General features: G+C 42.3%; 1 protein-coding gene across 1 annotated transcript; it reads left to right on the plus strand.

Moving 5' to 3' along the window:
• Window positions 1-27855, plus strand: MRPS5 (mitochondrial ribosomal protein S5). Its single transcript, XM_058801984.1, has 11 exons — window positions 1-77; window positions 1571-1708; window positions 11726-11851; window positions 12154-12387; window positions 14811-14845; window positions 22014-22104; window positions 22969-23015; window positions 23693-23750; window positions 24591-24653; window positions 25770-25906; window positions 27298-27855. The coding sequence occupies exons 1-11, from the start codon at window positions 14-16 to the stop codon at window positions 27520-27522; spliced, it is 1218 nt and encodes a 405-aa protein (XP_058657967.1). The 5' UTR covers window positions 1-13; the 3' UTR covers window positions 27523-27855.

Here is a 27855-nt window from a genome sequence, read left to right on the forward strand (position 1 = left end):
GCGCGGGCCCGGCATGGCGGCGGTGGTGGCGGCCGGGCGGGCCTGTGCCCGCGGCGCGCTCCGGGCGGCCTGGAGAGGTGATGGGGCAGCGGGAGCCGGGGCAGCCTCCGCAGGGAGGGCACCGGCACCGCAGGGAGGCGGGGGGATCCCGCAGGGCGAGGGGAGCGCGATCAGGGGGCACACACGGACATCTGTCCATGGGCACAGCCAGGCATCCGTGGGCACAGCCAGGCATCCATGGGCACAGCCACACATCCATGGGCACAGCCAAACATCCGTGGGCACAGCCACATTTCCATGGGCACAGCCAGGCATCCTTGGCACAGCCAGGCATCCATGGGCACAGCCAGGCATCCATGGGCACAGCCACACATCCATGGGCACAGCCAAACATCCGTGGGCACAGCCACATTTCCATGGGCACAGCCAGGCATCCTTGGCACAGCCAGGCATCCATGGGCACAGCCAGGCATCCGTGGGCACAGCCAGGCATCCGTGGGCACAGCCAAACATCCATGGGCACAGCCACATATCCATGGGCACAGCCACACATCCATGGGCACAGCCACATATCCATGGGCACAGCCAAACATCCATGGGCACAGCCACATATCCATGGGCACAGCCACACATCCATGGGCACAGCCACACATCCATGGGCACAGCCAAACATCCATGGGCACAGCCACACATCCATGGGCACAGCCAGGCATCCGTGGGCACAGCCAGGCATCCGTGGGCACAGCCAGGCATCCGTGGGCACAGCCACATATCCATGGGCACAGCCACACATCCATGGGCACAGCCAGGCATCCATGAGCACAGCCAGGCATCCGTGGACACAGCCAGGCATCCATGGGCACAGCCAGGCATCCATGGGTACACACCCCCATCCATGGGCACCCCCCCATCCATGGGCACATCCTCATCCATGGGCACATCCCCATCCATGGGCACATGGATCCTCTTCAGTCACTTTCTGAAACTAAAATGTATTATTTTTTAAAGTATACTTAGAAGGAAGGGAACAAGCATCTTTGTTTTCCACAGTCCTCTGGAAACTTTCTGGCCTTTCTTTTCTTCAGCCAAACCTCAGCAGTTAATGAATTTCAGGTCTCTTTTCATCCTCAGGGCAATCTGTAATGAAATGGTGCCAAACTGTGATATTAGAGCCTGAACATTAAGAAGGGCTCAGAAACAGGCTGGTGGTTTTTCCTTAGTGAAGAGAAACATTTCCACAGTCTAGTTACAAGAATATCCTTAAAAAACCCCAAGCATTTCTTGCAGGTTAGCCAGGAAAAATAAAAGGCTGCAACTACTTCTTAATAATTTATTAAAATCACTCTATCAGCCAGATAGAGTGCCTTCTTTGTGACATTTTCTGTTGCAGTGTTTTCCCTCCCACATTCTGCTTTGCACTTCAAGACAAAAGGTTCAAGTCTGATTCCCTTTGAAAATCCCTGGCTTCCCTTCCCATGCCTGTATTTGCAGAAACCACAGCTTTAAGGAAGGAAATGTGCTATAATGTGCTTTATAATGTCTATAAACACCTGTGTGTCTCTGTCCCCAGGGTTTGCTCCTGTGCCAGTGGCAGGGAGCTGCAGCTCCTACTCCAGCCTGGCATGGGCTCTCCAGACACGGTGCTCCCTCTCTGCCCCCTGGACTGGGACACTGGAGCAGTGCAGGAAAAGCAGCTTCTTCAATACCGGTAAGTCCTGAGGTGCATAAAAATTACTAACTGGAACAGTCAGGAGAGGGAAAGAAAACTCTGCTTTGGAGAGACATGAAAATCTGTGTATGCTGACTTTTTGTGTTTCCTGAGATTACGGTGGCAGCTGCAGGTGTTGACAGAAGTGTGTGCACAAAATCAATTTATCATCTTTTAGTAGCAAACAAGGGCTTGCTTTGTGTCACAGTGACTCCATCTAATGTATGTCATTGGCTGGGAGGAGGGAGCAGCTTCCCCTCTGTTTCCTAGGCCTTTATTCAGAGTTTAAATTGTGTGTTTATCTCCTAAATTATTTCTGAGCCACAGGCAAGGCCTGCTGTTCAAGCTGTGCTGCCTCAAAGATGAAATTCCTGCAATGCAAGAGGGAGCTACACAAAACCTGTTGGTAACAACCCTGCAGATTGTCTGCTCTGGTGCTGTGTTTTCCTCAGCCCTAAAGGAATTTCCCCCATGCTTGCCATAGCTGAGGAGTGCTGGCTGTTTAAATCCACACTCAGAGCTGTGAGCTGAGGTACCTGGGGGCCTTTTCCACCTGCTTTGTGCTCCCTATTCCTGTCCCACATGGGGAGAGAAGAAATGGCAAGGACACAATCTCTGGCAGAGATAACTGCAGCAATTAGAGAGTCAAAATTTGATTATTTCTGATCCACAGAATTTAAGAGCTCTGCAGAATCAGCCTCTCTTGGTGCTCTCTTCCCATTCTCAACACCTGGGTGCAGAATACTGCATTTGCTTTCTTTACAACTGCTCAAGAGTAGGGGTTAACCAGTCAGGCTGGGCTTGCTGCTCATCTTATCCTGTACATTTTGACCATTGACTGGTTCCAAGTAATTGAGGGTGGAGAGGTCTCCAAAGGCTTGGGAAAGGCTGCAGTGAGAGCTGCAGGCTCTGCATGGAAAAGGCTTTCTAAGGATGCCACCTGCAGGGAGAACTCGTTCAGACAAGCAGAGCAAGATGAGAATATGTAAGAAGCCACCCTCTGTTGTTATTTTGTTTATCTTAAATTAAACATGTAGCACCACAAGTGATTGCAGCGTGATTAGGATTTGTAGGTTAGATTATTTCCTTAATTAGCCTTGTATTCATACTCACAAGCTCTGGATGAGCTCTGTTTTACCAGGAGCTTTTCCAGATGTCTGGTTAAATGACTGAATTAGAAATATTTGCTGTGATGGCATCTGTGTTGTTTAGTAAAATTTGATCTATTTAGGCAAACTACCTAAAACTATTGGTTTATTTAATGAGGTGTAATAACCTGGAAAAATGAAAGTGTACCTCCTTTATGTATGAAGCAGAGACAGTAGCCATGAGATTCAGAAGACTCAGAGTTTTGTATTTCAAAGTACAGTTATTCTAAGAACACTTTGTCTTACAGAAGTAAAAAGCAAAATCTTCACAATGCAAATGAAGTGGATACAAACAGTAGAAATCACTCAAATCCTTAGCAGTGCAGTTCCTTCAGAAGTGGCAACATTTAAAATGCAGATGTGACCATTTTATGTGGAGTAGCTGTCAAGTGAAATGTCAGCCAAATGACAGAGCTTTGTGCCTGGGAAGGGTGACTGGATTTTTCTCTCTCCTTAGTGAATGCTTAATGATCTTCCATCATTCCCTGGGCAATATCACCAGGCTCTTGTTGGTAGGGTCATCTGCACCTTCAACATAACTCTTATTTTTAATGGTTTGACTGGTTTAAAGAGAAGGAATTCATTTAAATAGGAGGAATTGCAATTACTCTAGGCATTTGTCTCTGATACTTACCTAGGTAGCTTTCTCCTTCAACTCTGACACAAAAACATACACAGGGATTTATTCCTGTCCTGTGACATATTTCAGTGAGTTTTTAATGAAATAATGTAAAATTATCTTCTTACTCCAGGCTTATTCTTTCCCCTTTCCAGCCTCCTGACCATGGGAAGCAGTTCAGTTTTCATTTACTGCATTGGCTGCCTCCCAGCCCTAGGAATTATCTTTGACCCCAGGCATGATTTTCTCATCATCTGTTATGTATCCAAGTGCATGTGAGATAAAGAGCTTTTATTTGATACTGGGACTATATAAAAATTAGACTGTCTAACTCACAGGTGATTCCATTATTTACCCTTGGGAGCCAGTCATGGCATCACAAAATGGTTTGGGTAGGAAGGGCCTTAAAGAGCATCTTGTTCCAAAGGCACTTCTGTGACCTTTCTTACACCTTCCACTGCTCCTTGAGGCTGCTCCTGAATGACATTTTGTACCATGTTTTTATGGTCTTATGTGAATTTTCCTTGGGATAAATTATTCAATTTGACAGCCATGTCTTACTCCATGAACAGAATTTAAAAATACTTACTTTTTCAATTTACAAAGAATTTTTCTTGAAGTGGGAGCATTCCAGATAAATAATTACAGAGCTGCACTTGTCATTATCAGTGGTACCATAAGAAGAGTTTTGATGTTTCAGCATTAAGGATGTAAAGAATTACATATATAGAACTGCTTTTAATTTTTTTTTTCCTTTTACAAGAGAGTTGTCTGTATGTTGAAAAATAGTTAATTGCTTTTAGTCAAAAGAAAGGGGACTGAATGCTTTATAGTTAATTGTACCAGGAGAGGCACAATTCTATTGGGTTTTGATTTGATTTGGGTTTTTTTTACAGTATTCATTTTGATAGTTTTATGATATTACTTTTCAAAGACATTTAACCTGATTTTCATTTCGTTTTGAGGAACTGAACCAAGCCAAAGGTGTTTAGTTTGCAGAAACCTCACTGAAATTTCTCTTCTCCTTATCCATCTGATGACACTGAGACACGATAGTTACTAAAAATAAAAAATGAAAACTTTAATATCAAAGCAACCTTCAAAAGATAGTAGCATTTACAGCAACATATACTAGCCACATTTAAGGTCCTTGGTTTTTCATGAAATGTTATAAAGAAAAAAAATACAATTTCTCAGACGCTGGAATTGTAGCTGGATTTATTCAGGGTTTGAATTGAGACTGACAATCAACCTGACAATCCCAGGTCTGCAGCTTCTGCTGACATTGTGACAAATTGCCAGTTTTAGAAAACGTGGAATTCTAATCTGAGTGCACTGTGGAAGTGTGCTCAGGGCTTGCAGTTAAGTGGGGTTATTTCCTATGACAGTGCAGCACTGTGAATGCATCTTTTGGAATGTTTTCCAGGTTTTGTTGTACTATCAGGACTCAAGTTTTGTGTCTGGATTTTGAGGGAAGTGCCCAAAACTTTCCCATTCTATCTTGGGGAAAAAAATAATTAGACTATAGATGTCTTTATGTGTCAACAAATTTGCAGGCCCACCTAAACAATATTTTCATGCAATCCACATAATTGGAGCTTTTTAATTTTTTAACAATGTTATTAAATTACTATGAATAAGTAGGTATCCCCAAGAGCTTCAGACTTGTATTACCAAAATCAAACAGAGAAAGTTAGGTGGTAGATGACGGTTTTTTCCCTGTTTCACTCTTGTGGAAATCCCTCTATCAGTGAGAAATAGAACTGAGCTTAAGTTTTCAGTGGAAGCATACCAGGTATGTGCAGTTCTTATTTTTAACCTGTTAACTTTTATCTAAAACCATTTTTATATCTGTCCCATGGTAGTGATCCCTTGGATGGCCTCATGTTGATTTTGGTGGTGTTGCTGTAGCCCTTGTCCTGGTGAGACATTTCCAGTGCCCAGATTCTGGCAGCTGGATGATGCTGCAGCAGTTACTGCTGTGGGACTCAGCAGGGCTGTCCAGACTGAACACTTCAGAGTCCTCAGGGCTGCCCAGGTTTGTGGAAAGCCCTGGAGAGCTCACAGATGATACCCTCAGAAGATGCCATCTGCAGGGGCTGGGGGCAGAATGGCAAAGAGGAGAATGTATTTTGCTTAAGCAGCCCTGGTTTTTAATGGCCTCACCAGGGAGGGGGAGATTTTTGTCTTCTCATTCTCTTCCAGCAGAGCTCAGTTTCAGATATGCATCACACACTGCCATTTTTAAAATCCGAGAGGTCTCTTTTGAGAAAGGATCTTTCTTTGAAGAAAACAATGTTTTGAGTGTGGTGACTTAATAAGAATAATCTGGCACTCTGTCTCATTTTTTATTGATCTTATAGACCCATGGTTTTCTGCTCATGGACCAGGGTTAGACAGGAGATCAGGAAACTGATGTCATATGATGGCAGACAGTGGCATTGCAGAGGTCAGGTGGCAACAGCAGTTCTCATTTGGGATGGGCACACTGATGTTCATGAGTCTGCTGTAGAATCTCACATGTTAAAAATGATCCTTCTGGTATTAGAATGCCATTGTTCCATTTTTCTCTCATTAATAAATCTCTTTGTATTTTCATCTGCAGAATATTCCCTTTTGAATCATGGAGGAGAGGATTCAATCTAGAGCAGTTAAGCATTTTCCATAAGTAACTTTACAAAGCCTGAGTAGGTCTTGGAATGAAAGACTTCCATGTTTAAAGCTAAGAGGAAAACACATTAGAAACATAACTCCTCAGGAATAACAGATGGTGTGAACTGAGTTGACAGGTTTTGAGCAGTGTATGAGTTCAGCTGAAGATGATTAAGGTGGATAAAGTCAAACTCCATCTTTGTTTTGGGTGGTTCACTGCTGTTGTTTTGGAAGTGGGTTTTAATGTAATTGTGAGAATGATTGCAGCCACTCATAAGAATTGAGCTTGAAGTTGAATGTTAATACATTCAATTGGAAATGACATCTGAATTATTTCAGTCATGTTCAGCCACTGCATTGAGTTGTAGGTTTTGCTCTTAAGACAGCTGCTCTGTGTGTGTTTTTTCCTAGCACCTTTACCCTAAATGCTTTGTAGTTAAGGATATTGTTGTCAGGCACATTTTGTAAGGTGCTGGAGAGAGAATATGACATCATAAGCTTAGATTTAGGATCACTCCTTTTCCTCACCTTAGCTACTTAAATTGCAGTTTTTTGCCAAATCCTGGTTAGAGTGGTTGATGTGGCCTGCTCTGTGCCAGCCTCTCTCCTAGGAATCTTTGAAGTACATGTGGAAAGGGAGCTGAAAGCAGAAAATTATTTTTTGGAATGGTGTTTGTGAAACAACAGAGAGATGTACATTCCTGCAGAAAATGGGAGACCAAGGTTGAAGTCCTTCAAATCAGGAAGTGTGTGGGTCTCCAGGTTCCAGATAAGTGTGTTAAACTTCTGGATTAAGTAAAAGGAGTAAATTAATGAAGTTAAAGGTCTGCATCCAAGAAGAAATGTCTCACTGTGGTCATTAAGCAGCTGTATGTGGACTGTAATTTATCCTTAAATTGGTAGTAGAATATGGAGCAGCACATTCTCTGCTCATTCATATTTCATATGCATGAAGCATTTTTTTCTAAATCCTGTTTTTGTTTGGAGATGGTGGAAATTGGTGTTTTCTCAGATTTCATCTGTTAATAAAAGTGGATATTCCAGGCTGAAACTTGGAAGAGAATGTGATTGAAAAGACCTTACTGTGTTCCTTAGGTAATATAGGTGCACAAATGTAATGGTGTTAGTGGACAGCAGTGCACTGAGGCACTGTTTACTGTAAGTAGAAGTATGATTATTATAACAGTTATTTACTCTTTTTATTATGCCAATATTAATGTCTTTCTATCTCTGCTGCTGTGATGCCACAAGCTATTGTCACCAAAAACCTTAGGGAAAGATTACTTGTATTGGAAAGAAGTGAGCCTACTTAGCTGCTTTACAAAAGTGATTCTTTCTTCTCCTTTTATTCCCTTCAGTTTTCCAGCTTACTGCTCTTTGTCTTTCTTTGTATGCTCAGCAAGCTGTGAACTCGTCTTCCAGGAGACAAAGAAATCTGATTTTAATCTCAGTTAATGAGTATCTAGGATACTGGGTTCTGATGGGGCTTTCAATACTTTTGGTTTACTGAGGTGTGGCCAAATATTAATCTGATAATTACCTGTCTCATTCCAGCTATTCAGGGATAATATAAAAAGACAAAAACCCAAATCCTTTCTAGAATATTACAAATATCTTTTGTGTAGATTAAGCAAAAATGGAGTGATGTCACACAGACTTACTGTTGTTAGTGATCAGCTTGCATGAAGCATGCTTTCAGCTCAGTTCAGTAGTGGATCTTTTTCTAGTCTATAAAATAAAATCCTAAAGATGACACTTTTTTCCCCCCACTCAGTAGCTCTGTGCTTTTGGGTAACTGACTAAAAATGTGCAGTGGCTTTTATGACTGGTTCTATTTTAGCTCCTGAGGAATGCATGCAACATCCTATTTCACAAATGCAAAATAAAATAAGCCCATAAATCTCAAAGACACTGCATGTCTGCTGTAGTGTTAATTCCAGAGCATCTCCACAAGTGTGAAAGCAGTGCACTGGTGCTTTGCTGCCAAGTCAGACTGACCTTTCTTACACACAGATTTTTATTTTCTCCAGTGGTGTGTTGTCTGTCTGTCATAAGCAATATCCCCAGCACTGCAGTGCTCCTGATGACAGCCTATCCCTTTCACATCCCATTCTTGTCACTTTGTCTTAAAATCAGCGTGATACCTCCATCCTATAAAGAACTCAGCAGCCTGCAGGCTTCTGATGTGTTTCATTAAATGCAGCTGCTTTCCAAACACATGATGGTATTATTGTAGACTGATGAGATGAGCTGCACTTTGGGACCAAATGTAATGTTTTCATCTGGTTCTAATTTTGTCAGGATTTGTGCAGTGCTTGAGGCCAAAGCTTGACTCAGCCTGACCTGTTCTTCATGGATGTGCTGCCATTGAATGTTCTCCGCTGGTGCAACACAATGTCCTGACTCTGTGACCTTTGCTACTTCCCTCTATTGGAATTAAAGTGATCTGATTGTATGTATATTTGGAGTGCAGCTCAAAGAGCAGGATTTTTTTGGCATATATTACCAGCTCCAGAGCTGCTCTTTTCTCTTGTTGCTGCCCCTCTGCAGCCTCTTTTGTCAGTATTTGACCCTTTATAGGGTCACCCAAACTGCAGATTGAGGGACTGTTCCAGCCTAAAAATAGCCTTGCAAAGAAAAATGTGAGTACCTTTATTATGATTCCACAGGCTAGCAGGATTATAATTTTTAAAAAAGAATTGCTAGTTACACAGTGTTTTCTGAATCAGCTAAGAAGCTTAACAGGATTGATGATCTGCCTTCCACCTAATGGAACAGCCCCGTAGTTAACTTAGCATAATTTACTGAAAAACACATTACCTACTTACTTTGCTTTTTTTTCTCCAAAAAAAATGCACTAGGGAGGTAATGCATTTTTATGTAAGTTGTTGTTGGTTTTGGTGGGGTTTTTTGTTGGTTTTGTTTCCCACACACACACTTAGCTCACAGCTACCTGCATTGGTGTGTTGTAATCAGCTGGAAGGCTTTTAGTGGCTGACAGTTCAGCACTGGTTTTAAGCCATTTGATGCAGCGGCTGTTTGTGGGATTTTTTTTAACTTCCAAACCTCTGGCCATTGGGGTTTACTTGAATGTCTAGAAAAGAGCATGTAATTTCAGACAAAAACATCTTTTTTACAGGGACTAAAGCCTACCCAGGAGGCTTTTCAATTCTTGCCTCATAGCATATGAGAAGTGGAATAAACTTTGCTGTTATCCATGGGCATTTGTGCTGGTCGGTAATACACATATTTGCACTTGTCTGCAGTAGAGCCAAAATCCCTGTTACATGTTTTGCCTTGTTGAGCTGTTCATAACCCATGTTTTTTGGGTATGTGGTGAGTTTGGAGGCCATCTGCTCTTGGCTGTCTTGAGGTAATATTGTTTTGTAGCTCCCTGGACTTGCAGAGTTGTGTGTCCTTCCTTGTGTGCTGAGCTTTGATTGCTGGATTCAGGATTCTCAAAAAGGAATCACTTATGTTTTCTACTTGGAAAAAGATATTTGAGGGAATAGGTGTGTGTCAAACTCTTGGAAGTGCCACCTTGATACCTTCCACAAACTTAGTACAAAAATGAACCTGGGCACTCAGTGGCACCTCTGGGCATCCTGGATTGTTTCTGTCCCTCACTGTGTTGTCAGCATGGCAGAGCTTGCCCAGTTCCAAAGCATTTTCCAGTCTGTGGGGCAGGATCTCTCAAGCACATTGTTCTGAAAATAATTAATTGCTAGTGGAAAGTGGTAGCGATTCTATTGTTATTTTAATTCCCCTGGTTAAAAGTTTTTACTGAGTTTTTTTTTTTCTTCTTTAAATAAACAAAATCAGTTTGTAATCAGAGAAGACAAGATTTACACTGCCCCTGGGTCAAGCACACAATGGCATTGGTGTGCAGACAGAACCTTGGTGGTGCTGCTGCATTCTGGCTGGAGAGATGGGCAGGGAAGAACCTCCTGGAACTGAACAGGACAAGGGCAGGGTCCTGCAGCTGGGCAGGAACAGCCCCAGGCACCAGCACAGGCTGGGGTGCCCTGCTGGGCAGCAGCTCTGCACAGAGGGACCTGGGGGTGCTGCTGGACAAGGAGCTGTCCATGGGCCAGCCCTGCCCTGGGGACAAGAGGCCAAGGGGACCCTGGGCTGCACCAGGAGCTGCAGTGCCAGCAGGGCAGGGAGGTGATCCTGCCCCTCTGCTCAGCCCTGGGGAGGCCAGTCTGGAGTGCTGGCTCCAGTTCTGGCATCCTCAGGACAAGAGAGACCTGGAGCTCCTGGAGAGGGTCCAGCAGAGGGGACAGAGATGGGGAAGGGACTGGAGCCCCTCAGCTCTGAGGAGAGGCTGGGGGAGCTGGGCCTGCTCAGCTGGAGAGGAGACACTGAGAGGAACCTCATCCATGTCTGCCAGTGCCTGCAGGGAGGGGCCAGAGCATGGACCAGCTCTGTCCAGAGGCACTGGGACAATGGAGCAGTGGGACAATGGGGAAGTTCCACCTGAACATGAGGAAGAGCTTCCCTGTGCAGTGCCCGAGCACTGGGACAGATTGCCCAGAGGCTGTGGAGTCTCCCTCACTGGGGATAGCCAAGAACCACCTGGACACCATCCTGTGCCCTGTGCTCTGGGATGGCCCTGCTGGAGCAGGGAGGTTGGAGCAGATGACCCACAGTGGTCCCTGCCAGCCTGGCCCATCCTGGGATTCTGAGAAGTATTATCTATGGCATCTTTTCACATAATCAGTTTCTTTTTGGTATAGTTTTTGCCTTTGTTTTTTTGTGGGTTTTTTTTTAGTTTTTTGTTTTGTTTTGTTTTGTTGTTGTTTCGTTTGTTTGTTTTTTGGTTTTTTTGTTTTTTTTTTTTGGTCTAAGGTGCTGTGGTATCCTGTATTGCCATCAGCTGGGTGAGTGGGAGTTTGCAAGTAATCACTGAATTTGTTTCCTAAGTCTTGCTCTGCTGTGCTGGGTGAAGCCCCAAGGCAGTGCATGGTCCTGGCCACAGCCATTGCCTGAGGAGGCCTGACAGAGCCAGAGCTCTGTGATGATGCTGTTAAAGTGTTTAACAGTTTTGTATTCCTTCTCCTTACCTTCCTTTCCACTCACACAGGCAATAAGGGGGACATTATATTTTCAGAATTGTGAAAAGCAGTAGGTTTATGTTTTGCTTAATTTTTTGTGTTTTGTGCATTTTAAAGCAGGGTAGCCCTTGGATATTTCTAGGGGTGGTTTGACTGTCACTGATCAATGTCCTTGGATAAGTACTGCAAGGTATTGCTGCTCTGAGTTACTAATGAATGATTTTCTTTTCATGACCTGGAAATGAATACCATACTGGTTACTTGTCCTTAAATCACTCTTGAAAAACCTTGTAAAAAACATGCCCTTGGCTGTGGGCCTCTCTCAGTGCAGTAATCATGAGTAGAGACACATCTCTGCACCAAATACATATGCACAAAGTAGGAAATCACTTTCTTGGCAAGGCAGTAATGCTACAGTTTAAATTCCAGCAAAGCAAAGATCAGGCAGGTTTCAAGTTTGGGGTTATTTTTTGTTCTGCTTCAGTTTCCAGTGTAAGCTGTACTTGAATATAACTTAAGGAAGTTTTGTTTTTCATTTCAGTGACAGCTGATCAGCTATGGAAAGGAGCTTTGGCAGAGACTGGCGTGGGAGTAAAGAAAGGAAGAGGAAAGAAGAAGAAGAAAAAGCTAAGGAAGAATCTCAATAGAGGCCAGGAGATTGGTGAAGGTAGATCATAAATACAAAGCTGAAAACACATCTTGATGTTTTTGTGTGCAGTGTTTCTTGATTTCATAAGTGGACAAATTTCCTTTCTGTGATGCCAGAACTGCTTGAGATATTTTTTGACTTTAAACAAAAAAGTCTTGATATGATTATTTAATGTTAGTTTTGCTTTTCCAGTTACAAATTCTGCATCATAGAATGCATTTGAAATATGTGAGAATTTTCCATTTTGCTGCATTTTTCCTGAGTGCAGAGTTGCAATTCTCACTTGGAGCAAAACATAATTTTTCTCTGTTATTTCTAAGGACGTTTTGGTTTCCTCTGGCCTGGTCTTAATGCTCCTGTGCTGCAAACTGGGAAAGTGCAGGAAGTTTCCCAACGAAAAAAAGAAGAACGAGAGAGAATTCAGTCTGAAATCATTCAGCAGAGAGATACATTTGAGAAGAAAAAGAAAATAAAAATTAAGAGAGAGGGAGGATGGAGTGGAAAGTGCTGGGGAGGTGTCATTCTGGATCCTCCTGACCCTGGTCCTAATGGAGGTAAGAAAACCAATTATCTTCTGCCTCTCCCTTCGCCTTTCTGAGGGGAGGCTTGGAGAAAATGAGATCCAGACTTTTTCAGTGAATGAAAATTGGTTCTGTACTTTGTTCCAGGCCCACACACAAGCAAGCTAAATCAAAGAGCAGGTACAGCTCACACAGTGAAATCTGTTAAAATTTCACTGCTTTATTTCCTGCAGCTGTTAGACTGTTCTGTTCCATTACAGACAATGATTTTATGTGGTATTACAGAGCACTCTGTTCTGTCAGACTGCTCCAGGAGTCTTGAAGGATGGAAATGTTCTGTGTCCACCATCAATTGTCTTGAGTATGAAGTATAGTCATGTTTTTTTTATAGTTTCTTAAAGGATGCTGTGGGATAAATCAATCTTGTTGAAATTCTAGTTCAAATAATGAAATAGGGTTAAAGATTATGTAGTTTGAATGTAGCTTTTAGAAGAAGCTGCAATAAATAACTACCATAATAACTATAAAAGTTATTTTTTATTTCCTAAGTAGTTCAATATAGTGAAGCTAGAGCTTTTATATGTACAGCAGAGAGGTGACTTCTTTACAGTGCTGTTATTCAGACTACTAGAGATTCTATCATAGCTTTAACATTTAGAAACCTAATCTTTTTCAACTAATTAAACATGAAAAAGACTTGTCAGTTCCTGTTGGGCTGAGTTTTTATTGTGAAACTGCTTACTGACATCTTTCTGTGCACTTTTATAGTAAGAGGAGCTAAGAAAGAGAGGTGGTATTTTCTAGCACTGTTGCATTTCATTTTGTTACCCTAAAAGCAAATATTCTATGGAAGGCAGTGATGGGGCAGTGGACTTGGCCAGCTGTCACTGAATCTGTCAATGTAGAAATAGGAGATCTGAGATATTAATTGCTCCAAATTCCCCATAAGTCAGTGGTGGAACATGTAGCAGGTCAAGGAAGTGCCATGGTTTTAGTTCCATACTCTCAACACAAGACTGTGTTGAGTTTATCCCACTAAAAGAAGTGACAGCTGTTGTAAACAGTGTTTATGCATTTGTCAACTTTACCTTCTGGTGTTTGCCTTGATTTTGCTTTTGGCTGGTACTACTGATATGGATTGCTTGCATTAAAGTTGGCAGTGGGGAGCCTGTTCCAGTCAGATCAAGTTCTGCCAAAAAGAGGAAAGAGCACTGCAATCAAAGTAGGAGAATGAAGCTGTCAGCCTGTATTATAGATGAGTTTGAGAAAAAGCAGGTTCTGGTTAGCATGCACTCATTTCCTTTTAGTCTGCTAAAAATGTTGGGGGTCTTCAGGCCCCCACAGTTCTTTCAGTTTCTTTCTATTCAGAGGATTAATGATTCTGCAGGGGAATTGGGACAATCCCTGTGTGCAAAGCAATGTCAAGGTGATAGGAAGAGCAGACCTGAAACTGCCAAACCCAAAGAATCCTTTTGGCCTGAGGCTGTGCCATGACTGGATTCCCTGGTGGCACTTTTGTGCCAGCTAGGAGTGCAGATGGAACAGTGTTTTCTGCTCTGAAATCAAATTGCTTTTCTCCCAGATTTGCAGTGTTTCTTCAGCACCTGAAGAGCTTCAGAGGGATCAGAGAGTGCCTGCTGGGATTCATATCCTTACTGTCAGCTAGAAATCTGCTTTGTGCAGCCTGACAGATCTCTAAACTGACAGATCTCTAAACTGTGCCAAGATTATCATGTTTATAAACATCTTGGAGGTTTTGTGTAAATAATAAACCAATGTTTGGTCAAGGACTGAGGCCCCAGTTCTACACCATTACAGCCTTTTAAGCTTTCCTCCAAAATCTCACTGTAACAACACCAAGTAAAGGTTTCCTGTGTTATACTGAAATACTCTTGTTTATGGGGTGAGTTGGAAAAGCAAGAGTTTGTAAGGACTATGGTTATTTGAAGTAGTCATATATTGGTTTTTTTCATGCTCCCCCTCCCCTTTCTGGAATTTCACAAAAGTGTGGATACAGAAATGCTTGCATTTCCATAGGATCAAAGAAAAGGTTGAGTTGGAAGAGGCTTTTTATCAGGTCATCTAATCCAAACCCCAAATCTCTTTGAATCCCTGTTAATTATATGATAAAAGCTTCAGAATATTCTGAAAAAATTTTGGATAATATTTTAGTCATAATGGAAGTGATCCATCTGGTGATGTTAATTATTTACAGCTTTTGCTCTGTATATATGAAATTTGAGGTTTATTTGCAGTTTCAGAGCAGTTATTTAGGGAAGAAGGCAGTTTACACTGCTGGTTCAAATTATCTTACCTTTTCTGCTTCTTGCTGAGACTGCTTTATAAATTACAGCTCCATAAAAGTTGTGTCCTTCCATATTTGTACCACCTACAGGAGGGTGTACTGATAGACAAGGAACCCAAGGAAATGTAACACTCTGTTTTTCTCCCTACAGAAACTTATGAAGATTTTGAAACAAGAGTCATTGAGGTAAGCATTGCAAATCTTTCCAGGGACTTTGAAGAATTATAACTACTTTATATTGACCTTGGAATTATTTAACAAGTCTTTGTTAAGTCAGAATGGTAGCAGTAGGAATTAGTCTGGTTTTCTGTTTCAGCTGCACAACTTATGAGAAAGTGAGTTACCTTGGCTCTTCATTTGAGAGAGAAGGGCTAAGAGAAACATTTTCTTAACAAAATAGCCTGATTCACAACAGCTCCTTGTCTGAAAGTTAAAAGAATAACCAGGCAAGTCAGAAGCTGAGCTACCTGACAGCTGTACTCCAGAAAAGCATCTGAGGCTTCTCTCCTGTTCTGGTAAATGTGCAAATGGGTTTCCTTGCCCTTGATTATCTTTCTGCATTTTGCTGAGATGTCCATCAGTTGGAATTCTATCCAGTGGCTTGAGTGTTTTCTGGATAAATCCAAATCTTTGCTTGTGGCAGTGGGGTTTGGTACCTCCTGAGATGTGGAAAAAACCAGTGATGCTGTATTGAAATCTCAGTCTGGGTAGTTAAAAATCATGAGTTGGTTTCTGTTTTTGTTTTTGTTTTTTTTTTTAATCCTGTAGAGGGGAAAGATGTAAACTGTTTTAGATGTCTGCTGTAAGGATAAAAAGCAATGGATATAAATAAAAAGCAAGGTAAATTTAGACATAAAGAATGACTTGCAAATGGGAATTTGAATGCTGGAATGAATTGGGAGTATATGGAATGTCTGTCATTGGAGCTTTTTCAAAACAAGTTAGGTAATCTCTCAGAAGGGATGGGGAGACAAAATCTGTGACCTGTTAACCCATTTTCATATCTCAGTGGGTTTTTGGAGGGGACTGGACCACACCATGGGCTTTGACTGATACAGCAAGGACCATTTGGAGCACTTGGCCTTTAGCTGAGTCTGTGTTTGAAGGCCATTTGTAAAAATGGAATTGCACAGGAATTGTTTCTAAAATAAGTGATTTTTGTTGCCAAGCCCTGAGCTGGCAGTGCCTTCTGCTGCCTGAAGGGGCCCATGGCAGAGCAGAGGATGTTGGATGCTGCTGTCACAGCTGGCTCTCACTTTGGGTGCCAGAGCAGGGGACTTTGCCCTGCTGTACTGGCAGAATTATTTACACACAGCAGAGCTGAGTTGCTCTGCAGTGGTTCCATGTGCTGCAGGAATCTGTCTCAATGCTTTATTATATTTGAGTAATAAAAGAGCTTTTGAAAGCAGGCTGGGGCTCTGTTGTTACATGAGATTGCCACAGTTGTGATAATCTGAGAAAGTGGAATGTTTTTGCAGAAAGATAACAGCAGCAAAAATTCTCTGTTCAAAATCAGCAGTGAGCTCAAGATAATTGAGTCTTACAATTTTCTGATAACAAGTACAAGATTTGAAATAAATAGATCATTTTAGCATTCCTGGTTTAAATAGGTGAGAGACATGCTGCTATTTCTGGATGTGTTTTCCATTATATTTGCCTTCACAACAGTACAGGAGATTAAAATAATGTTTGCTGGGAAGTTGTGCTTCACAGCAAGAAACTCAGAGCCATTTTTAAAGGACTGCCTTATGAACAAAGGTATAATAGGCCCTTTTTCTTGTGATTATGCTACTGAAAAGGCTGTGCTGTTTTGCTAAACAAAGAGAGAAATTGCTTATTAAAGTGTTTTCTTATAATGTAGAAACAGAAAAACTGTAATTTGATTTCTCCTGACTGAAAAATAGAGACAAGCTCAGATTTTCATGTCAACTAGAACTAAAGTTGTCATAGAGAACTTGGGTTAACTTTTCTTACTTTCCCTACCAGCCTAAGGCAACATTTCTAGTTCTACTAATATATTAGAGATAAGAACAATCTCTTTAAATAGAACTGATGGTAATGGTTAACTGGTGTTCTAACATAATATAATCACAGTGGTAATTAAAATCTACAGGTGCAGCTGACATGTGCCATTATTATTTTCACTTTAAGGTTTCATTTCATGTGTCATCAACCCTCAGATGAATTTTTCTTTTATTTTTCTCCAAAATGAGCATGGTAACACAGAAGAAAAAAGTAGCCTACATGACATCCTGTGTTTTAATAGTAATTGCCTTATAGTGCAATTAAAACTAGAAAGTGAGACCTTGGCTCAGTAGGGCCTGAAGGCACAGAGCATGAGGTTGGTGGCCCTCTGAGTCTCTCATTAAGGGGAACTTTCTAAAGGAGAAGATAAAGTTATAAATAAAGCCCTTTGCAAAAGACAGATCTCAAAAGGGTTTTGTCCAACACTGAAATTGCCTCCTACCAGTTGTGGAAACTGTGATCTTGGTGATCACTTGCTGGTTTGTTCATGTTTTTTTGTTTTCATTGCCTGTTTCTGATGAAGGTAACTTGAAGAATTTTGTGCAAGCACAGCTCCATTTTAGCAGGGTCAGTGCAACCTTTCCAGTGTCAGAATAGGTCTGGTTTTGAGCCAGATGGTTCAGGTATGGTACTAGCATTTTTAAATAAACCAACAGAAACAGTCAGAGATTTGTGTTTGAGTGTTGAACTACAGAATGCAAAGCAGCATTAGGTGTTCTTGTCCCAGCCCATTTGGATCACTCAGATTTGCAGAGCAATATAACCTGCAAATTAAAGTTCACTTCATGAGCTTGCTAGGCAGGAAAACAACCAACCACTCAATCCCCTTTGTACTGACTCATCTAGCACAGGAATTCACTAGTTCTTCACTCAATTAATCAGGTTTCTAACTGGAAAGTTCCTTGTTCATAACTGATAGCTGTGAGGAAAACAATTGCCAAACCAAGAGTCAGAGTGTTCCTCCTTCCTCCTCTGCTGCAGTGCAGGTGTGGCACTGGGAGGCACCTTTGTCATTGATGTCACACAGCCTGGAAATGTCATCTGTGCCACTGCCATCAGTTATGGGGCTCTGAGGAGCTGCCAGAAACACAGCATGAAGGGATGGTGGCTGCAGGGGACAGAGAGCTCTGGGTGGCAGTGGCTGCATGATGCTCCTGTTCCTTCCTGGACGCCTTGTTTGCCTTGTTGCTGTCACTCTGACATGAGGAAGGTCCTTCCCTGCCTGCATCAGGCCTCTTCTTGACTCAGCTTGGTAGACTTGTTACTTGTGACAAAAAGAATGTTCTTTAATGCACAGGCTAAACCCCTTTGTTTCCCTTTATAAGTCATTGGAAGCTGTTTTTGCAAAGAGTGCAAATAAAAGGCTTGTGAGAAAGAAATGCTGCATGAATTACAGTGTCTGAGATCCATTGTTTGACAACCTTGACTAAAAAATTATATGGTATAAAGGATACTCTTTGAGTCATAATTTACTTCTAATGAGATGTTGCCTCAGAAGTACTTTTGGGGTATTTGTAGGCTCTAAATTTTGCTTTTAGAATACAGGGAAGTCTTCTGTTCCCTAGATGATGCTGACAGTGTCTTTAGACTGGCAATGACAATTTCAGACAGCTTTTAACATAGCACCTGGAGCTACCTGTGACAGGAAAACATGAGAGGTCAGAGCTGTGCACTCTTTCTGATACTCTGGGAGTACTCAAAAGATTTTGGCCTGCCCTAAAAGTAGAGTTTAGGAATGCTACCCTCAACTGGTTCTGTTGAATGATTTTTATCTCTTACCTGGCAGGCTGTATGGAAGGAATAACTGACATTTGGAACACCCAGAAGCTTTTGAGTGACTTTTAATTGGGCATAATTATGGCCCGTCCTTTGAAAAGGAAATGAAGCCATTTCAGCTGCAGAGTGACTTTGAGGATGCATTACTGGGGGCTCAGTCCAAAGGGTGTGTACTCAGCTGGGAGCTGTACTATGAGGCCACACAGAGAGGAGAGAGAGAGGAGCAGGACAAGGTTATTAGTGCTGCTTGTCTTTGTGTGAGTGTTGTTATTTCTGTTGTGCTGGCTTGCAGGGCTCAGTGTGGGATTGCATCCCCATCTTTCTGTAAGGGTGCTGGGATGGGGAGAGCATCTCCTGCTCTGAGGGTGAAGGTTAAGAACCATTTCAGTGCAAACACTGCAGCTGGGAGGGGTTCTGCCATTGTGGTACCAGTCTGCTCCACCCTTGGTGCACAGAGTGCTGATGGGCACATGATGTAGCTACCGTGGCTTTGGCTTTTGTTAACAAGTTGATTGCTCAATTCTATTAGGTAACTGGATTCCCAAACCTTTTAGCTGTGCCCCTGACCCTGTCTGGGCTCACTGGCATGGAAGTGCTTTTCTTTCAGCACTGCACCCTGCTCTCAGTTGATCTCATTTCCCCTTGTACCTTGGAGAGCTGCTGGGAGCAGAGGCTGCTGTCCCCTGAGGGGATCAGCCTGTGCAGACATTTCTCTGCATAGCAGCACAAAACAGTGGCAGGGTCAGGAGTGTGGCCTGGAGGTGGCAGGTTCCTAGAAATCTTGGCTAAAATAGGATTTCTAGAAAGGAGGGATTCCCAAGGGCAATAAAGTTGGCCAGTCATTCATTTGGCTTTTACAGAAACAAAACCTCACAGGAAGTGTTGGATTTTGACCCTTTTTTAAACCAAGTGCAACAGCTGAAAGCATAATAATGTGTAGCAGCCTTTCTTTGAGTGTAACTTGCTTCCACATTGTTATTTCACCTCTGGACAGATGTTTGAGGTGGTTTCATTTTGGTTTTGAGGTGCTGCTCTTCCCTCAGTTCTAGAAAGAAAGCTGGGTTTGCAGCATTTCACCACTGGGTGCTGGATACAAGGAGACTGATAATTTGAGGTACACTGGGATTTAGGTTGAGCATGTGCTGCATCTGCTCTCAAAGTTTAAAACTTGGCTTTCAGTCTAACTTGAGTGGCAGTCTGATCTTAGGCGTGGTTGTGCCTGGGTTTCAGTCACTTTCCAGAGGCTGTGCTGGTTGAAGAGTGGCACAGAAGCTCCTTGCATGTGTCTTTATTGCCACATTCTGGAAAGGGAGAGGAATAATCCATGAGGAGATTTCTACATCCTTTATTTTTGATGTGCTGATTCTATTTTTGTACAGATACCTACTGAGATTGGCAGCAGAAGATAAAAGTGTGTGCAAAGCAAAAATAGTATTCTCTTGATGCTCCTGGGGAGATGATGCTGCTTCACTCTCTTTTCTTCCATTATTATTTAGCATTTTCTCTAAATAGCCCATTTACACAGGCACTTTCATCTTATGGGCTGTGATTTTTTAGCTTGTTCTTGTCAGCAGTGAGTTTGAAGAAAGAAAAATAGCTTGGAATAAGCAATTGGCAAGGCTGATATTTCTTCAAAGTGCTCTCTAAAATGTGTGGGCACCTTGAATTAAACAGCATCTTTATTTTAATGAAAGCAAGGTGAAATTTTTGAAACCCTAACCATAATCTGTACGTAGTGAAGACACTGAAATTTTGAGAGGGGTTGTTGGTCTTTTTTTTTGTTTGGATTTCCTATGGTGAATTTTAGTAAAAATGTTTAAATCATGACCAAGTATTTTCTAATAATTACTTTCAGATGCATAGCACTACAAGCAAAGTAGCTTACTGATGAATTACATGTAGGGAAAAGGATGTTTATATGTGCTATGTTTATCTTTTGATACTTGGTATATTAGTCATGTCTTACATACAGCATATAAACTGTGTGTCTGTATTTAAATAAACATTTCGTTCAATATATAAACAAAACCAGGGGAGCTAGAACAGATGGACACAGGATCTCAGATTGTTGTCCCAAATTTGGGTTCTCTCACCCAGTGTGCAAGAAGTCAGTGCACACACAGTGGAGCTATTTGATTTATTTATAGTTCTGCTCCAACAGGGGTGCTGTGGGTAAAGCTAGCACACTGAAAGCCAAAAATACAAACATATTTGTACAGTTTGATTATTTGCAGTTCTGCATCATGAATCTACACCACTGCTTGGCTAAGCTGCTCCTTGCTTGGCTGTCTCTCACCTGGAATTAAGGGTACAGCACATTCTGAATTCCTGGTTGGTGTTAGGGGTCCCCACTCACAGGCAGGTAGCCTCAGCCTCAGAGCTGTGGTTTGCACATCCAAACGAGCCAGGTTCACCAAAGGACAAACTCTGAAGTATTTCTAAGCCCCAGCAGACCAAAGCTGGTTTGGGCTGACAAGTAACCAGTCTCTTCCCCTTATCTCATCATTTTAGTGACCTTTTGCCACATTCTGCATTCTCTAGGTCAGGTTGTCCTCCCTTTTCCCAGAACGTGCTCTCCCTCCCACCTGTACGTCTGTCTCTCGTCCACTTTGGGATGTATTGAACCATATAAGGGGGGGGTGTAAAGCAGTGACTTGCTGATGGAATCATGGAATATTCGAACTTGGAAGGGACCCATCAGGACCATCCAGTCCAGCTCCTGGCCTTGCACAGAACAACCCAAGGGTCACAGCATGTGCCTGGGATTGTTGTCCAAATGCTTCTTGAACTCTGCCAGGCTTGGTGCTGTGAGCACTGCCCTGGGGAGCCTGTTGCAGGGCCCAAGCACCCTCTGCGTGAAAAGCTTTTTCCTGATATCCAAACTAAAGCTCCTCTGACTCAGCTTCAGGCTATTTCCTTCTTCTTCCCCTCTCCTAAATGGAATCTCCTTTTCAGCAGCTGTCATCTCTGTATTGAGACTGCCTTCTGCAGCATGCAAGTAGATTTCAGTCCTAAATTTTAATTCGTGTAGAGCAACAACAGACCTTGAGCAATTCCTGAGAGTGCTTCTAAATTAGATTAAAATATGAGGGCAGGGCACTTCAATATTGGTGTCACTTTTTCAATATTAGCATGACCTTCCATTTCTTTCCCATATTTTTTCATCATGCTTGAAATCACACATAAAGCTGGCAGCATGAGGGCATTATCTGTTGTGCAGCTGAACACAGCAGAGGGGTTGCTTGCATTAAAGGTAACTTTCATGAGGTAACTTTTTCTCTGAGTGTGGATTTTTAACAACCTTTATGTATTTAATGCCTTGAACCCAGTGTCCCACTGCAGATGCTACCTACTGACAAAGACAGTATAGATATTTTAAGTGTACACTACAGACCTCCAGTACCTTTTTTTTGGCAAACTTGATTCTCTTAAAAAAAAAACAAAACAAAAAAAAAAAAACAAAACAAAAAAAAAAAACAACAAACTAACAAAACCCAACCCATTTGGACTATGTGCAATAACAGGAAGCTTTGTGGTTTTTTGTTTTCTTCAGGTGAGAAATGTGTTTTGTATGAAGGCAAAGGAAGGCAGAAAAAAATCAGTCCGTGCCTTAGTGGCTGTTGGGAATGGTAAAGGGGCTGCAGGTATGTAGGTATTTATTGTATGTATGTATTTATTGTATGTATGTGTTTATTGTATGTATGTATGTATTTATTGTGTGTATGTATGTATGTATGTATTTATTGTATGTATGTATTTATTGTATGAACAAGGTAACATCTGATGATGGAATGTTTTGTGGCAGCTGTAATAAGACAGCTGTGTTCATGGTCAGCCAGAGTTTTGCTGAACTTTGCTTCTGTGAAAGATTCAAGGCCTCGTGTGTTCCTCCAGCTGAATGTTGCTTGCACTTGGGAGTGGAGGAAATCTTGTAAAGAGAGGAAGGTGTGGTTCTCTTGCAGAAAGATGTGTTACTCTGAAAAAATTCCTGCCTCTTCTTCATGGAATGTGTTATCACTGTAATCCAGATGTCCTAAATGATGGAACTGAAGTTGTCCCAGGCTTTTTTTCTTCATTCCCTTTATTTTTAAACAGAGTAGACTTTTTATTTTGTCTGAAGCAGTCATCACTACTCAATTGTTTGAAACAAAGTTTGGTCAAAAACACAAAAATAGCTTAAGCCTTGGGGTTTTTTTCCTTTGACAAGAAGCAGTTGGCATCCAGTTGTTAGGTGTTCATAACTCCTAAACTGTTTGTCTCTGTGATTTTCTCTGAACCACTTTTTGAGTATGGTCTGTACAGTGGAGCAGAAATTTAAATGCTAAACGTGGCTGTGAAGTTCTTTGGGTTTTTTGGTTTCTTTTGGGTTTTTTTGGTCTGTGCAATGGAGTGGAAATTTAAATGCTAAACATGGCTGTGAAGTTCTTTGGTTTTTTTCCAGTTTTCTTTCTGAAGAGCATCTGCATCATCTGTTTCTCAGCAATAAAATGCCTCTTTCTGTCTTGCAGGTTTTGCCTTAGGGAAGGCAGGTGACAGGACAAATGCTTTAAGGAAAGTATGTTGATTGAATTGTTTTTACTTGGTGACAATTACAAATAATTCATACCTACACTTATGGTTTTTTTCCCTAATAATCAGTTATGATTTGTAGTCTTTGCAAAGAAGTAAATCCATGTGTTTGCTTTGCCTGTCTTGATACAGATAATCACAGAATGATTTAGGATAATCATAGAATGGTTTAGGTTAGAAAAGCCCTTAAGATCACCCAGTCCAGCTGTTGATCTAACACTGCCAAGTCCACCAGCAGCCCCAGTGCCCTGTCTGCCCATCTTCCAAACACCTCCAGGGATGGTGACTGAGCCCCTCCACTGGCAGCCTGCTCCAGTGCTTGTAACCCTTGCAGGGGAGAAACTTTTCCCATCTAAACCTCCACTGGCACAACTTGAGGCAATTTCCTCTCATCCCCTCCCTTGCTACTTGGGAAAAGACAGCAACCCCCACCTCACTTGGGTCTCCTTTCAGGAGTCTGTAGGGAGCAGTAAGGTCTCCCCTGAGCCTCCTCTTCTCCAGACCAAACATCTTCATTTCCACAGAGTTTAGATGTGGCAAATCTGTTTTCCTAAGTTGTTTTTCTCTTTCTTTTTTTATATCTAATTAACTGAATAATGGTAAATTGCAAATGCTTAGCAGAAGAAGTCAAGGGGAAAAATGTTTTCTGCTTTTGTTCCCTAGGCAAAGAATAAAGCTATAAGCTCCTTACACTTTATAGACCTGTATCAGAACCACACAAGTAAGTATTATTCTTTCAATCCAAGCACTGAATATGCCAGCAAGAACTGGTTGCAACTACTTGCAAAGCATAAAAAAATGTTAAATCAAGTTTTTCTGGTCTGATGCATTGTATTATAATTCTTGGCAGCCTGGTCTAGTTGCAGGTTTCCCTGCTCATTGTGGAGGTTCCTTCCAACCAAACAATTCAACAATTTCAACCTTTAAAAAGTTCCTTCCAACTCAAACAAGTCCATGGTTCTGTGCTTAGAATTTGGATACCTCATGCATACTGTTTCGGGCTCTTAAAAGCAAGATGAGATCTTTTCTGGCACAGTTTGAGTTAAGGGCATTTTTCTTTACAGTGAACTCCTGTGCTTTTCCCCTTGCTGTGTCAGAGATGACTCCCTGTGACTCAGTCCATGTGTGCTGACCCAACAGCCAGGGAGAACTGGGCTGGAGGGTCAGCCTGATATTTCCTGGTAGTTTTTTGTTAGTATTCTGCATGGAAATCCAAGAATGCTGATGCCTGTGGGGAAATCTTAGGTTAAAAACTAGATTATTAAAAAAATATGAGTCAAACTGTGTCATGTGAGCTCAGGTCAAAACTAAATGAGGCTCACTGGAGGCACACCTCCCTGTTTTTCAATAGTAACATAGTATTCACAGGTATCTCAGCATTCATAATCTATTCCAGAAATTTACCTAGACTAATCATCCTTTTTAAAGAAGTCAGGGGAGAGTAAAACTAGCTTCCCAGTTCAGAAAAAGAAAGGCACTAACTAAAGCTTTCCTAGAAGAAAGAATTTATCTGTAATGTATCTGTACAGAATTTATCTGTAATGCCTTTTCCCCCCTCCAGTTTACCACGACATTTCTGTGAAATTTAAAAGCACAAAAATCCGCATGAAGAAACAAAACAAAGGTAATTAAAGAACTTTAAATTTTGAATTTTTCATAATTAGTGACTGGTATTTATTTGATAAATTTGTGTCTAGTCTACCATGTTTTAAATGTTGAAAATCATTTGTCATTTTTCTTTAGAAATACCTACTGCTGCTGACATGGCTTTGCTCTTGAGAATTGGGGTTTGTCCCTTTGACACTGGTGGGAGCTCTGTCACTCTTCCTAAATGTAATTCCTTCAGTCCTAAATTACCTGGGTGTGGAGCCTGGTCCTGCTCCAGCCACTGGTGGGTTTGTACAGAGCTCTAAGTTCTCACACCCCTCCCACTCCAGGTCTCCCTTCCTTTACAGCCTTGGTGGTTGTGAAGTCAATTTGATCTTCCTGGAAGTGGCACCTGAAGTTTCATGAGAGCATCAGTTAGGGGGGTGTTTTTTTCTTTTCCTTATCTCCTTTGGTTTCTTTCAGATCTGTGTCTCTGTATATTTTGTTTCTGGTTTCCTCTTTTTCCCTCAATTTCCTAATTGGCAAGGTCTCCAATCAGATAACCTCACTAGAATAAAACATTCTACACCTTTTCTGCAGCTTTCCAGCTATTTGGTCCCCAGGATGTATTTCTCTTTTTTTGTGTCCTTTACTCAGCAGCAGCAGCAAGACTGTCCTGCAGTTTTTAAAGATCACTAAGGCTAAGCCATGTGAAACAAACCTCTCTGGAACAAAAGTAGACTCTTCAAAAATATATCTCCTCCATTAAAACCTGGCGAGTGTAAGAAACCATTTGCAATTAATGGCAGTGTAGTACAGTTATGCATTGGAGCTGATAAAAATCTCCATCTCTGTGATGAGAGGGATGCAGGTCACACACAAACCTCTGTGCTGGTGGATTTTGAAATATGTTTGTCTCTCCTTCACTCTGTGCCACTAAAATTGTGACAAAGTATAACTGATTCCAATTGCTGGGCCAGGAAAAGGGAAGTGATGCCTCTGCACAGCCCCTGGAGCTATTTTCAACATCTAATGTGTGTTCTACCATGCTGGGTAAAAAAACAACAAAGAAGACATCTCTGTGCTCTCTTCTGACTAAATTGTGTATTTATAAATAATCACATAATGCTCATTTATGTTTTTTTTCCCCCAGGGTATGGCCTGCACTGCCACCGAGCCATTATCACCCTCTGCAGGCTAATTGGCATTAAGGACATGTATGCCAAGGTCACTGGATCCAAAAACTTGATTAACATCACCAGAGCTCTCTTTAGGGGCTTGAGCCTACAGGTGGGTGCACTCCCAGTGCCCTTTGGGTATGGGGACAGGAGGGGATGGATGTTGTAACAGTTTATGGGCAAACAGTTTATATTCCAGGCTTAAAATGAGGTGATCTTACGAACAAAATCAGCAAAGGAGGTCATTCCTCAGCAGTTTTATGGAGTTGTCCAGTCAGGAAGAGCTGTGTGTAGAAGAGCCTGTTCCACAGCCAGGTGTCTGCAGGGGACATCTGAATTCCTGGGCTTTCATTTGGTGGGGTTTTGGTGACTACTGAAAAATCCTGGGCAGAGGGAGTTGTGGGCCAGGTTTGGTTACTGCTGCTTGTTTGTGCTCCAAGTTCTCATTGAGCAAGGACTGAAGCCCCAGCTGCTTGTGTTGCTGCTGTAATTGAGATCTCTGAATTCAGCCAGGGAGGTGGTGGTGTTCCCTCCACCTCTGAGTGCTCACAATGGAGATGTCTCTGTCTGAGCCAGCTGCCTGGAATTGATGGAAAAGCTCCAACATGCAGCATTATATCCTACTTCCTCTGAACAGCAGCCTCAGGATGAGTCAGCCCTCTGGAAATTCCTGGTTATCTCCCTTGTTTGCAGTTTTGGTGGCTGCCAAGGTTTAGCTGCTTCCATTCCCAGTACAGCCCTGAGAGCTGTAGCTGTCAGATCTGTCACCCTGTCCTGGCCAATGTCATCAGTTCAGCCTCAGGAGGTGAGGGGGTCGTGATCCTCTTTGCCTGCTGGGAGTCACAGATCTCCCAGCTTAGCAATGCTTCAGGGCAGTCACACTGGGGGAAGTCTGGCATTGTACTTTTAATTATTGTATCTGAGAATCTTCCACAGAACAAACAGAAGAAAGGCCTGCTGTATAAATTATTGCTTTTGGAGTTATGCATTTGTTATGTTTTCTTCACTGCCCTGAGAAGGAAAACTTTCCTGTCACCTGTAAACATTTACTGTTGAGTGTGATCAAAACACCTTGTAGGCAAGGGACAGGTGTAATTGAAAATAATGTTACATTCATGTCTTTATGAATGTACTTTTATGTACTGTCTGGGCAGTAACAGGCACTTTTCTGTTACCAAAGCAAAATTTATATCTACATAAAGACACAAAGATGTTCCTGCCAACAGGCATGAGGTTTATGAGCAGGGTATGTCTTTCCAGAAGCAAGTTCCTCTGGGATGACACTGTAGGGATGACCAGTGTACCTGAGGTCTGGCTATCTGAATTGCTGCCCTGTAAGATAAGCCTGACAAGTCATTTCATTTCCACAGTGCTTAAACTGTTTATTGGGAAATGACTTTTTGGGGCCTTTTTGCCCTGCCCCACATCATGTGTAGGTTTTGGCCTGAAGTAAAGCCGTCCTAGTTTTCATCCTGGTTTTGGTTGTCCTTTCCCTGCTGCCAGGAGACTCATCAGCAGCTGGCAGACCAGAAGAGCCTCTACGTGGTGGAGTTCCGGGAGGAGCAGGGCCCCCTGCCCATCGTGGTGGCCCTGCCCCAGGGGCCTGTCCGGGAGGAGCCCGAGCCTGAGGATGAGGTTCCCAACACAAAGCTGGAGTGGAGGGAGGTGAAGGAAGCGCAAGGAATGCTGAAATCCCCCTGGGCCAGGGTCAGACGGGCAGCGTGCTGACAGCTTCGGTCCCGCCATGGTGTCTCCAGCTCACAGCAGCTGGCAAAGCCTGGCTCAAGACAAGGCTGGCTGGGTTTGACTTCCAGGGAGGGCAGCGGGAGCTGTCTCGCGCTGTCCGTGTCACTGCTGCCATCCAGGAGCACTGTTTGCTTTCCCACAATTCCCCTGAGCCCATCCAGGTGGGAATGTTCAGATGGAACCAGTCAGAGAATGAGCCTTGGGCTTCAAGCATGCATTTACTCCATTCCAGAGGATGGTTTGTCCATGTTTCTTTCACAAGCTTTTGGGAAACTGTTGAAAATTCAAGATTGTGAAAGCAATAAAGAATCATCA

This window comes from Ammospiza caudacuta, chromosome 3 (assembly GCF_027887145.1).
Source record: "Ammospiza caudacuta isolate bAmmCau1 chromosome 3, bAmmCau1.pri, whole genome shotgun sequence".
In the NCBI taxonomy this organism is placed as follows: domain Eukaryota; kingdom Metazoa; phylum Chordata; class Aves; order Passeriformes; family Passerellidae; genus Ammospiza; species Ammospiza caudacuta.